This window comes from Salmo trutta, chromosome 24 (genome assembly GCF_901001165.1).
Source record: "Salmo trutta chromosome 24, fSalTru1.1, whole genome shotgun sequence".
In the NCBI taxonomy this organism is placed as follows: domain Eukaryota; kingdom Metazoa; phylum Chordata; class Actinopteri; order Salmoniformes; family Salmonidae; genus Salmo; species Salmo trutta.
Genome location: NC_042980.1, coordinates 28,988,708 through 29,002,308, shown reverse-complemented (window position 1 = coordinate 29,002,308; position 13,601 = coordinate 28,988,708). Strand labels below are relative to the sequence as shown.

Below are 13,601 nucleotides of genomic sequence, written 5' to 3'. Positions count from 1 at the left end.
GTATGTGGAAAAACCTTTTAATGCAGGCTACTGGTGAAACAGCTTTCATTTAATGTTACCAAATGTCTTCAAAAACATCTCTTACCCAATGTTCCCCCTCTCATCAGCACCTGCTATTGCTGCAGTACAGTTAGTAGTTTACTACGATGGCGTTTCAGTGCAGAGGGAATAATCACAGAAACACATTCAAACAGAAACACAATAATGAGCCATTGATTACCATTCCATAAAATGCTTTATTCAGCAACATTGGCTAAATTTCACACACACACACACACACACACACACACACACACACACACACCACAGCAGCCATAATGTCTTTACCACATTGAGGAATTCTAAGGAATATTATTATCATCTTGTATCTTATGTTACAGTGTATTTACAACAGACTGTACAGTAAACATGTTGACTTTTGTAAACCTATAACTACAGGCAACCTTCAACTTGAAAGAGCACCTTTCCTGACTGAGACGTAACAAGGATTGTGTATATTGTCCATTTGTGCAGTCACACTGCTTCTGGGGAAGGTAAGGGATAGAAATGGAGCTGAAGAGTACTGTAGTCCAGGTCAGCAGCTAGGTCTATAGTTGGGATCTTTAGTTTTAATCTGTAGTGTACTGTAGTCCAGGTCAGCAGCTAGGTCTATAGTTGGGATCTTTAGTTTTAATCTGTAGTGTACTGTAGTCCAGGTCAGCAGCTAGGTCTATAGTTGGGATCTTTAGTTTTAATCTGTAGTGTACTGTAGTCCAGGTCAGCAGCTGGGTCTATAGTTGGGATCTTTAGTTTTAATCTGTAGAGTACTGTAGTCCAGGTCAGCAGCTAGGTCTATAGCTGGGATCTTTAGTTTTAATCTGTAGTGTACTGTAGTCCAGGTCAGCAACTAGGTCTATAGTTGGGATCTTTAGTTTTAATCTGTAGTGTACTGTAGTCCAGGTCAGCAGCTAGGTCTATAGTTGGGATCTTTAGTTTTAATCTGTAGTGTACTGTAGTCCAGGTCAGCAGCTAGGTCTATAGTTGGGATCTTTAGTTTTAATCTGTAGAGTCCTGTAGTCCAGGTCAGCAGCTAGGTCTATAGTTGGGATCTTTAGTTTTAATCTGTAGAGTACTGTAGTCCAGGTCAGCAGCTAGGTCTATAGTTGGGATCTTTAGTTTTAATCTGTAGTGTACTGTAGTCCAGGAGGTCAGTGGGGTGATGGGGGCTGTAGTTATCCACCCTGTTGGCCTTTATCCAGCAGGTCCTTGGCCTCGTTGATCTTCGTGGCCATATGAGGAGATCCCCCTAGAGGGACAACACACATCCACTTCATCAATACCTATCTGTTTCATCCTCCCTTTTCCTCCCTTACTCTGTCCATTCCTCCATCTGTCCTCGCTACCACCCCATTTAAAATGTTCTTCTCATCCTCCTGTTCCATATCTCTCAGCCCTCTATCCATTCCAGGTGAGAACAAGATACCACAGTTTGCACATGACATGCAAGACATTCAGTCCCGCCCAACTAATGCCCTCTCAAAACCCCTTCAGTGCCTTCTACTGACTACACAGACTGGATGTGTCAGAGGTCAAGTGGAGGTCAGGTGTAGGTGGACTACAGCAGGCTCAGTCATTAGCCGTCTGAGTCACATCCAATCTACAGCTTCTCCGCCTGCCGGCACTGTGCATTCACACCCTGTGGAACAGTAATCACTATAGAGTACAGGGGATAAGTGTATGCTGAGCTAGCACAAACAGAGGTTGGGTCACATCCTAATAGTGTTAAGTGACATCCTCTCCTCATCTCCTAGCCTTCAACACATTGTTCTGAAGACTCATGATAGAGATGTGTGTGTGTGTGTCCTGGGTCAGTGTGGTCAATGAGTACAGCGTCCTAGGAGAAGTTGAGTCTGCTATGTGACACCAAGAAAACCTTGAGGGCACAGATGTGTGTGTACACAACACAAACCTCAGTAGCCAATAGCCATGTGTGTATACTGCCCTCTCTAGGCGGTGTGCGGTGTGTGTATTTCAGCAGTACTGTGTGTGTTTTTATAGTAATAAATGAGAGAAAGCGTTAAGGAGAGTTTTGCAGTGGCAGAGAGCAGGGCCTGACGAAGGCCTCAACTAGTCTGCTAATCAGTCACTGACAAACACAGAGCCGGCCTGGCGAGGGGCCTACAGCACATTAACAGAGAAAGAGAGATACCAAAAACAGGGCTAGAGGGCCAACTCAGGTAATTACTTTCAGAAATAGCAAAACACATCTTGTCCACTGACTCTCATTGGCTCACAGACAGGAACTAATGAGGTAATTAAGCAATCATTCCATCCCATTACTCTGACCAGGAATCAGTCAACACTTTCCTGCCCAGACCCATCTGACTGACATGTCTCACAGTACTTGACAGTTAATTAACAAAAGATGTTTAGCATCTCCAGGCCTCCACACCTACAAGCCGCTGATGCGTGCCAATTAAATGTACAGTACTTTACTATTTCTATTTTTGACAACTTTCACTTCGCTACATTCGTAAAGAAAATTATGTTCATTTTACTCCATACACTTTCCCTGACACCCAAAAGTGCTTGTTACATTTTGAATATGCTTAGCAGGAAAGAAAATGGTCCAATTCACACACTTATCAAGAGGGCATCCCTACTGCCTCTGATCTGGCGGACTCACTTAACACAAATGCTTTTTTAAAAATTATGTTGGAGTGTGACCCTGGCTATCTGTAAATAAAAATAAAATTGTGCCGTCTGGTTTGCTTATGTAAGGAATTTTAAATTGGTCGTACTTTTAATACTTAAGTATATTTTAGCAACTACATTTACTTTTGATACTTAAGTATACTGCTCAAAAAAAATAAAGGGAACACTAAAATAACACATCCTAGATCTGAATGAATGAAATAATCTTATTAAATACTTTTTTCTTTACATAGTTGAATGTGCTGACAACAAAATCACACAAAAATAATGAATGGAAATCCAATTTATCAACCCATGGAGGTCTGGATTTGGAGTCACACTCAAAATTAAAGTGGAAAACCACACTACAGGCTGATCCAACTTTGATGTAATGTCCTTAAAACAAGTCAAAATGAGGCTCAGTAGTGTGTGTGTGGCCTCCACGTGCCTGTATGACCTCCCTACAATGCCTGGGCATGCTCCTGATGAGGTGCGGATGGTCTCCTGAGGGATCTCCTCCCAGACCTGGACTAAAGCATCCGCCAACTCCTGGACAGTCTGTGGTGCAACGTGGCGTTGGTGGATGGAGCGAGACATGATGTCCCAGAAGTGCTCAATTGGATTCAGGTCTGGGGAACGGGCGGGCCAGTCCATAGCATCAATGCCTTCCTCTTGCAGGAACTGCTGACACACTCCAGCCACATGATGTCTAGCATTGTCTTGCATTAGGAGGAACCCAGGGCCAACCGCACCAGCATATGGTCTCACAAGGGGTCTGAGGATCTCATCTCGGTACCTAATGACAGTCAGGCTACCTCTGGCGAGCACATGGAGGGCTGTGCGGCCCCCCAAAGAAATGCCATCCCACACCATGACTGACCCACCGCCAAACCGGTCATGCTGGAGGATGTTGCAGGCAGCAGAACGTTCTCCATGGCGTCTCCAGACTCTGTCACGTCTGTCACGTGCTCAGTGTGAACCTGCTTTCATCTGTGAAGAGCACAGGGCGCCAGTGGCGAATTTGCCAATCTTGGTGTTCTCTGGCAAATGCCAAACGTCCTGCACGGTGTTGGGCTGTAAGCACAACCCCCACCTGTGGACGTCGGGCCCTCATACCACCCTCATGGAGTCTGTGTCTGACCGTTTGAGCAGACACATGCACATTTGTGGCCTGCTGGAGGTCATTTTGCAGGGTTCTGGCAGTGCTCCTCCTGCTCCTCCTTGCACAAAGGCGGAGGTAGCGGTCCTGCTGCTGGGTTGTTGCCCTCCTACGGCCTCCTCCACGTCTCCTGATGTACTGGCCTGTCTCCTGGTAGCGCCTCCATGCTCTGGACACTACGCTGACAGACACAGCAAACCATCTTGCCACAGCTCGCATTGATGTGCCATCCTGGATGAGCTGCACTACTTGAGCCACTTGTGTGGGTTGTAGACTCCGTCTCATGCTACCACTAGAGTGAAAGCACCGCCAGCATTCAAAAGTGACCAAAACATCAGCCAGGAAGCATAGGAACTGAGAAGTGGTCTGTGGTCCCCACCTGCAGAACCACTCCTTTATTGGGGGTGTCTTGCTAATTGCCTATAATTTCCACCTGTTGTCTATTCCATTTGCACAACAGCATGTGCAATTTATTGTCAATCAGTGTTGCTTCCTAAGTGGACAGTTTGATTTCACAGAAGTGTGATTGACTTTGAGTTACATTGTGTTGTTTAAGTGTTCCCTTTATTTTTTCGAGCAGTGTATATTTAAAAACAAATACTTTTACTGGGTGACTTTCACTTGAGTCTTTTTCTATTAAGGTATCTTTACTTTAACTAAAGGATGAGAATTGAGTACTTTTTCCACCACTGATGATCTGGATCTACATAGTGGCAAGTTAGCTAGCTAATGGTAGCCTGGCAAGCTTCCCATGTTGTCACACCAGCTCCATCACATCACTTAGGCTAGCTAACTTAGCTGAGGTAATGTTAGCCTGCCAAGCTTCCCATGTTGTCACACCAGCTCCATCACATCACTTAGGCTAGCTAACTTAGCTGAGGTAATGTTAGCCTGCCAAGCTTCCCATGTTGTCACACCAGCTCCATCACGTCACTTAGGCTAGCTAACTTAGCTGAGGTAATGTTAGCCTGCCAAGCTTCCCATGTTGTCACACCAGCTCCATCACATCACTTAGGCTAGCTAACTTAGCTGAGGTAATGTTAGCCTGCCAAGCTTCCCATGTCACACCAGCTCCATCACATCACTTAGGCTAGCTAATTTAGCTGAGGTAATGTTAGCCTGCCAAGCTTCCCATGTTGTCACACCAGCTCCATCACGTCACTTAGGCTAGCTAACTTAGCTGAGGTAATGTTAGCCTGCCAAGCTTCCCATGTTGTCACACCAGCTCCATCACGTCACTTAGGCTAGCTAACTTAGCTGAGGTAATGTTAGCCTGCCAAGCTTCCCATGTTGTCACACCAGCTCCATCACGTCACTTAGGCTAGCTAATTTAGCTGAGGTAATGTTAGCCTGCCAAGCTTCCCATGTTGTCACACCAGCTCCATCACGTCACTTAGGCTAGCTAACTTAGCTGAGGTAATGTTAGCCTGCCAAGCTTCCCATGTCACACCAGCTCCATCACATCACTTAGGCTAGCTAATTTAGCTGAGGTAATGTTAGCCTGCCAAGCTTCCCATGTTGTCACACCAGCTCCATCACGTCACTTAGGCTAGCTAACTTAGCTGAGGTAATGTTAGCCTGCCAAGCTTCCCATGTTGTCACACCAGCTCCATCACATCACTTAGGCTAGCTAACTTAGCTGAGGTAATGTTAGCCTGCCAAGCTTCCCATGTTGTCACACCAGCTCCATCACATCACTTAGGCTAGCTAACTTAGCTGAGGTAATGTTAGCCTGCCAAGCTTCCCATGTTGTCACACCAGCTCCATCACATCCCTTAGGCTAGCTAACTTAGCTGAGGTAATGTTAGCCAAAGTAATGTCACTTGTTTTGACAGCTCCATCACAAGTTAGGAATGACAAAAGCAGCGAGTCACAGACATATATATATTTATTATTACTTTTTTTTGTTAAGTATCATTGTTTGAAAATGTATTTGAGACACTGGCTGGTTTATGGGCTGTGTGTGTGTGTGGCTTCAGGAAAGTGTGTTTAGCCTCAAAGCTTGATCTCCTGTAGGCCTGCTATTGAACTCAACCTGAGAATTCTTAATTTACCAAACTTAACCATTGTTCTTTATTTTCTACATTTTTGTTTTATTTTTTCTCTACCAGAATTATATCCACAATATGAGCAGGACATCACAGATGCTGTAAAGGGAAAGGCCATTTGTCATCCTGTCACATCCTGAGTTTTGGTCAGGACGTGGCAGGGTTTTTGTGTGTTAAGTGTTGTGTTGGTGATTGGACTCCCAATTGAAGGCAGGTGTGTTGAGTTGCCTTTGATTGGGAGTCCTATATAGTAGTGTGTGTTTTTCTTTGGGGTTGTGGGTAGTTGTTTTTGCACTGCGTTAGTTAGCCTGCAAAACTGTTGCTGTCTTGTTTATTTCCTGTGGATGCCTTGCTTGAGTATTAAAAAACTATGAGTATCCACATTCCCGCTGCGCCTTGGTCCATTCTTGAAGACAGTTGTGACATCCTTGATGAGATGACCGATGCCTTTGGAAGACTCCAGCCAGTTTCTTGGATAAAGTAAACTTTACCACTGTGTCCCAAGCTGTCATTTCCCGTCTCAACAACAATGGGGTTGACTTTTTAGCAACGTGTGGGCTTTTGTAAGTGATGCAGCTATCTATATGAAGGTTTTCACCAGCATTTTGAATGGCCTCTTCCCCCAGCTCTGGACACTTCACCTGCTCTGCCCATCTCCTGGTGCTGGATGTTTTCCAGAGATGTTTGAGGACGTGAACAGGCTGTGTGCTCTGGTGAAGGTGTTCTGTCAGGCACATCAGCGTCTGGAGCTGAGATCATTCATACTGGATAACAGCCATTCTCCTGTGATGCCTGTGTATGCTGTGGAGACCAGGTGGGGCTCCTGTATACCTGCTGTGGAGTTCCTTGCAGAGTACATGGATGTGCTCACTGACTTCACTAGGACCTTACCAGAAAGGACAGGATGCCAGTCTTAGCTCACATTGCAGTGATACATCTGTTTCCCCACTACCTCAGTGGATGGAGACTTTTCTCACATACTACTCAGTCAGCGTAAGAGCTTCACAGAGAAATGTTTTTGATTGCAAAGTATAACAGCATTGAGTACTAAAAAGCATGTCAGTCACACACCCCCACCAACACTACCACTCTTTCTGTGTTTTGGTTTGAATCAATTTGATAATAGTTAATGACTAGTTATATGGGGAATGGAACAAAGAGACAATTGTTCATGTATTTATAGATGGCTTCATCAATGTATTTGTATTCCTTTGCACTTTGACACTTTATCATTTTTCCATTAAGGAAAAATTTATGATTAAATGTCGAGTCTGTAGAGGTTATTTTTGACTGAGCTTTAGTAAGATAACTGTAGGTTCAATGTCATCTAATACAGAGAATTATGCATTTATTTCCATAAAACCATGTTCCCAATGTTATCAAGTAATGTTCCTACAATAGAGGCCATTTTCTGCAGAAAATAGAAAAGAATCCCTGCAGATTCTGTTTGGCCATGACCACAGTAAGATTCCATGTGACCGTTGAGTCATGGTAATCTCTTTTTATGCACTCAGGACATGCTTTGGTAGTATCCAAGTCGCTAATGGCCTGGTACTCAGGGCTATATTGTCCTTCTAACCACTCTGACATCAATGCAATCGAAAACCACATCAACCACTTATCATCAAAACAGTATTATGCTTTTAAAAGTCACCTCACTGTGATTGCTGAATTTGAAGAACAGTTAAACAGCAGGTTGAAACAGTGGAAAACATGGTCATTGTGGATGTTGTTTCAAAGCCTAACAAAATTGATTAATTCAAAACACCCATGTGCATTGTGTATACGCCTAGGCCTATATATGAACTCTAGCCCCCCCCCAAAAAAGAAACCCGTAATTAAAATAATTGTGCTGTTCGTTATACAATAACCTAGCCATATTACCCACCGCAGAAAGCTGTCGTGACGCCACTGATTTGCAGTGCCTTAAACCGCCGCACCACTCAGGAGCCCAGTCAATTAGATTTAATAGCCTAGTAATAGGGGTTTACATTTCTTCTCACAATTAATAGGGTGACACCGTGCACTTCCATCTCCTATTCCTCATTCAGAGAGCGGAGCTGTCAACAGTTTAATGAAATGTGTTTAGTTGTGAAAACATGTTACTAACGATGTTCCCGAACAGATCTCACTTGGTTACCAAATGAAGAACTTGGTAGAGAACAGCGTGTGCTGCCTTAGGCAAGGAACAGAGCACAAGCTTTCTGTGTGACTTTCTCAAATCATCAATAGCATATAGTCGCACCATGCAGCCCATATGTTTGGATTTCTAAGATATTAAAGGTTTGTATCATTAACAACTAAAGTTGCCAAATAACTAAATCTAGCACATAGAACCTGTTTCAAATGATCACTTAAGTTCAACATAGCCTTCATATGTGAACCTACTCCGGAATGGGACAAATATCCTTCCTATTTTTATTCAGCTATGTTCAATTATATTCTTACTATAAAATAATGACACAGGGCTTAAGCACAGCTTGTCTGAACTATCCTACAGCCTATGGCAGGGCGCATAGCCAGATAACATACAGTAGGCCAACTCCTATTAATCTGAAACACATTTTCTTCATATCATGTCTCATTAGACCTGCCTAAGATGCATCATAGATTTATTGTGATGGTGTACAGTACAGGTACTCCAAAAAGCTTTTAAGTATTTTTATACCACTGCAGACAATTTAATTGTCAAGAACAGATATTAGCAAACTAGAACAAAACTACTAGCTAGTTAATATGTCTATAGCTAAAGCATCAGAACGTTCACCTGGTCCACTAGCCGTCCTATTTTTGGAGTCGGAGTAACCGCAGGTGCTCGACCTCAGTTTGACGCTGTATGTAGTGGATTGAATGCTGACAGACTTGGAAGAAAAGTACTCCTCCATCCTGGAAACTACCTGGCCCTGTCCCTGATCGTTATTCTGGTCGCCAACTGTTACTCTTCAGCTCTTCTTGTGTAAATCTGGCCATTTTTTGTTCAATAATTCTTTCCTCAGACAGCTGTCATTCATTCACGGAGCCGTCTGCACCCTGGACCTCTCACACAGGAAAGGGACTACACTTTCGGTGATTGATGTATTTCAATGAAAACAGAACATTTAAATTAAAACAAGTCCATTTTATTTAACTTTGCTGGCATCTTATTTTTGCTTCAGAATACTATGCATTCTATTTGAAATTCTGCAGATTTGTCGGATTTCTGTGTGCGCGGATTCCGTGCAGGTCTAGTCATGACTCATGACTGCCGGTAATACGGTCTCCGCAACAGCCCTAGTTATTACCCTCTCTTCTCCATTGATGTCCCTCTCACCAAACACATGGAAACTAATAGATACTGTGCTACCAGAACCCAACATATCCAAGGGTGACAGCATTGATGGATGTGGCTACAGAAGGTGACCCTATAGAGCTTATAGCCCACTATTTCATACCCTTATTCTCCCTCTCCTTTCTTCTCCTCCTTCCTCTCTGTCACCTCAGCCCTTATCGCCCAGAGTCAGATAGGAATCCCACAGGCCATTTCTCATTTTACAGAGTACAACTACCCGTCGTGTGTGTACTCCTCTCAGGAGGGAAAAACACATTGGGGACGAGTGTGTAAAACTAGCTACTGTGTATGCATGTTTGTGCATGACTGTGTGTGCGCGTGCATGTAATCCTCTCAGCAGAGGGAGACTGAGGAAGGCCATTAACCTTGAGTAGAAGAGAAAAGGGACGAGTGCTTCAATAGACAGGTGCTCTCCTGTTCATGCTGATAACCAGTAATAAAGAGATTAAGCACATAAAAGCAATATCTAATCTGTAATTTATCATGTCTAGTACCTTGGGGTTAAACTGACCTTTATCTGGGTGGTTCAGGACCATGATCCTCCGGTGGGCATCTCTCACCTTGGACTTGGTGCTGGTTGGGCTTCAGGGGAAGCGACAGATAAAAGGTTAGAGAGGGGTGGTTGGGCTATACAAAACAGATTTAGAGCAGGATTGCAGCACCATCTAGTGGCCTCACCACAGACTGACAAGGTGCTGTAAAACCCATCCTGTAAAACCCACTTCTGACCACTAAACTATTCAGTGGTGTTCTGTTCTCTCCCTAATGTGATAGACAGCGCAAAATGAAACTAAACCAGGAAGAGAGATGACTAATATAAACCCCATCAAAGACCCAGAGAAATCACACACATCCTTAGCATGAACACACACATTGACAAATAGAAACAGTCGCACACACACCCGCACAAACAGTCGAGCATGAGTAGCATGCACACAAACATGATATCAGCAGTCTTACCTAATACCAAGGATGAGGCTGGCTTCATTTTTAGTCATATTCTGGTCAAACCCTCCTTTATAGTGATGGGATGAGAAGGCCTGGAGAGCGAGGAGAGATGTTAGTTCTGAAAGTATACAACAAACCTGTATTTATCAGTAAACTCACCCACTGACTGTCTACAAACGTATCCTTCTGTCCTCAGTGTAAAGGTTTATAGTATGAAAGGTGGAAGTGCATTATTTGGTACAACAGATCAAAATAAGACTGTCAGAGATATGAGTTGTTGGCTAGGGTTCAGTAACTCCCTGCCCCCACACACTGCTTTATTTCACACACAGTCAGTGACTCCCACAAGCAGGCATAAAGAGTGGGAGGTCTGATCCCTCAACTAGCTCATGTCACGCACTGCCTCAATCACACACTATATGGAATGACTTTCACTCACACACCCAAAGTGAGTCATCAAAAAGTACAGCTGTGTGTCTGCTCTTTCTGACCCCTCCCTTTCCCAGCTGACCTACAGTTGAAGTCAGAAGTTTACATACACCTTAGCCAAATACATTTAAATTCAGTTGAACAATTCCTGACATTTAATCCTATTAAAAATTCCCTGTCTTAGGTTAGGATCACCACTTCACATTCTTAAAATAAACTGTCAGAATAATAGTAGAGAGAATTATTTATTTCAGCTTGTACTTCTTTCATCACATTCCCAGTGGGTCAGAAGTTTACATACACTCAATTAGTATTTGGTAGCATTGCCTTTAAATTGTTTAACTTGGGTCAACCGTTTTGGGTAGCCTTCCACAAGCTTCCCATAATAAGTTGGGTGAATTATGGCCCATTCCTCCTAACAGAGCTGGTGTAACTGAGTCAGGTGTGTAGGCCTCCTTGTTCGCACACGCCTTTTCAGTTCTGCCCACAAATGTTCTATAGGATTGAGGTCAGGGCTTTGTGATGGCCACTCCAATACCTTGACTTCGTTGTCCTTAAGCCATTTTGCCACAACTTTGGAAGTATGCTTGGGGTCATTGTCCATTTGGAAGACCCATTTGCGACCAAGCTTTAACTTCCTGACTAATGTCTTGAGATGTTGCTTCAATATATCCACAATTTCCCTTCTTATGATGCCATCTATTTTGTGAAGTGCACCAGACCCTCCTGCAGCAAATCACCCCCACAACATGATACTGCCACCTGTGCTTCACGGTTGGGATGGTGTTCTTCGGTTTGCAAGCCTCCCCCTTTTTCCTCCAAGCCTCCCCTTTTTCCTTAGGAGACAGAACGCATCTTCTTCCTGAGCGGTATGATGGCTGCGTGGTCCCATGGTGTTTATACTTGCGTACTATTGTTTGTACAGATGAATGTGGGACCTTCAGGCTTGTGGAAATTGCTCCCAAGGATGAACCAGACTTGGAGGTCTACAATTTTTTTTTCTGAGGTCTTGGCTGATTTCTTTTGATTTTCCCATGATGTCAAGCAAAGAGGCACTGAGTTTGAAGGTAGGCCTTGAAATACATCCACAGGTACACCTCTAATTGACTCAAATTATGTCAATTAGCCTATCAGAAGCTTCTAAAGCCATGACATCATTTTCTTGAATTTTCCTAGCTGTTTAAAAGGCACAGTCAACTTAGTGTATGTAAACTTCTGACCCACTGGAATTGTGATACAGTAGGTTATAAATGAAATAATCTGTCTGTAAACAATAGTTGGAGAAATGACTTGTGTCATGCACAAAGTAGATGTCCTAACCGACTTGCCAAAACTATAGTTTGTTAACAAGAAATTTGTGGAGTGGTTGAAAAACAAGTTAATGACTCCAACCTAAGTGTATGTAAACTTCCGACTTCAACTGTAGGTGCCCTCAACTGAACTTATGTACATAGACACAAAACACACAGATCAGGTTAAGGAGGAGGTGAGAGAGTGCAGTGGGTGCATCATACGCCTGAGAACCTGTTGTTGGAACCTCTGGCCTGTGGAGACAAACTCAGGTGCAGCAGGGGAACGTCAAATTGTGAGTCAGTCCACACACTACCCACGGGCAGCCTAGCGTTTAAAGTGTTGGGCCAGTAACCGAAAAGACCCTGATTCGAATACCCGAGCTAACATTGTGAAGAAAAAAAAATGGTTGATGTGCCCTTGAGCAAGGCATTTAACCCCAATTTGCTCCAAGGGTGCCATACTACTATGGCCGACCCTGTAAAACAAAGTATTTTACTGCACCTATCTTTTGTATGTGACAACAATCACCATCACCCTACAGACAGTCAGCCCACCCGCTACCCGACCTACAGACAGTCAGCCCACCCGCTACCCGACCTACAGACAGTCAGCCCACCCGCTACCCGACCTACAGACAGTCAGCCCACCCGCTACCCGACCTACAGACAGTCAGCCCACCCGCTACCAGACCTACAGACAGTCAGCCCACCCGCTACCCGACCTACAGACAGTCAGCCCACCCGCTACCAGACCTACAGACAGTCAGCCCACCCGCTACCAGACCTACAGACAGTCAGTGGAATGAACACTTCACCACAAACATTGGTGCTTGATGACTATCTGATGGGGCAAAACAAGATATCCCCAGTTTTGCCAATGTGTGCATGTGTGGGGAGAATTTTCTGCAAAATCAGCGGGTGTCATCACTGATAATGCATAGCTTCAGTGCGGTGTTCTAATAAAAGACAGTATGTAAAAGTTGCTCAAAACCACTCATGTTTTATCACTCTTATGGTTAGGATTGTGATACTCTCCTAGACCTGTGAACTACATAGCTAAGTTAGTTGGTTACTTACTGAGGTGGGCATCTTCTTAGTCTGACAGGACCTGTCCTAGACACATAGTGACCTGAAACACACTACATGTTTATTGTCCTACACACAAACACCTTTCCACAGTTCCATGTTCTTGCCCTGTCAATATGGGTGGCAGGTAGCCTAGCGTTTAGAGTTTTGGGCCAGTAACCAAAAGACCTGAGCCATCAAGGTGAAAGAAATCTGTCGATGTGTCTTGAGAAAGGCACTTAAACCTAATTTGTTCAAGGGGCACAATACCATTATGGCTGACCCTGTTAAACACCACATTTCACTGCACCTATCAGGTTTATATGACAAACACACACAGAAATATATAAACTCAACATGTAAAGTGCTCATCTCATGTTTCATGAGGTGAAATAAAAGATCCCAGAAATGACAGGTGTGGCATATCAAGAAGCTGATTAAACAGCATGATTATTACCCAGCACCTTGTGCTGGGGACAATAAAAGGCCACTCTAAAATGTGCAGTTGTCACAACACAATGCCACAGATGTCTCAAGTTGAGGGAGCATGCAATTGGCATGCTGACTGCAGAAATGTTCACCAGAAAGGTTGCCAGAGAATTTAATGTTAATTTCTACCATAAGCCACTTCCAACCTTGTTGTAGAGAATTTGGCAGTA

At 43.8% G+C, this 13,601-nt stretch overlaps 1 protein-coding gene across 2 annotated transcripts; it reads right to left on the bottom strand.

Annotated features, from left to right (window-relative positions):
* Positions 1-216: 216 nt before the first annotated feature.
* On the bottom strand, positions 217-13,601 carry LOC115161053 (mitochondrial import inner membrane translocase subunit TIM14-like). Of its 2 annotated transcripts, XM_029711741.1 has the most exons (5): positions 13,578-13,601; positions 12,955-13,006; positions 10,169-10,248; positions 9,720-9,790; positions 217-1,285 (listed from the first exon to the last, which is right to left on the bottom strand). In XM_029711741.1, the coding sequence occupies exons 2-5, from the start codon at positions 12,964-12,966 to the stop codon at positions 1,212-1,214; spliced, it is 237 nt and encodes a 78-aa protein (XP_029567601.1). In that variant the 5' UTR covers positions 12,967-13,006; positions 13,578-13,601; the 3' UTR covers positions 217-1,211. The 2 variants fall into 2 exon arrangements, with proteins under 2 accessions (XP_029567601.1, XP_029567602.1); XM_029711742.1 differs by lacking the exon at positions 13,578-13,601 and having other exon boundaries at positions 12,955-13,026.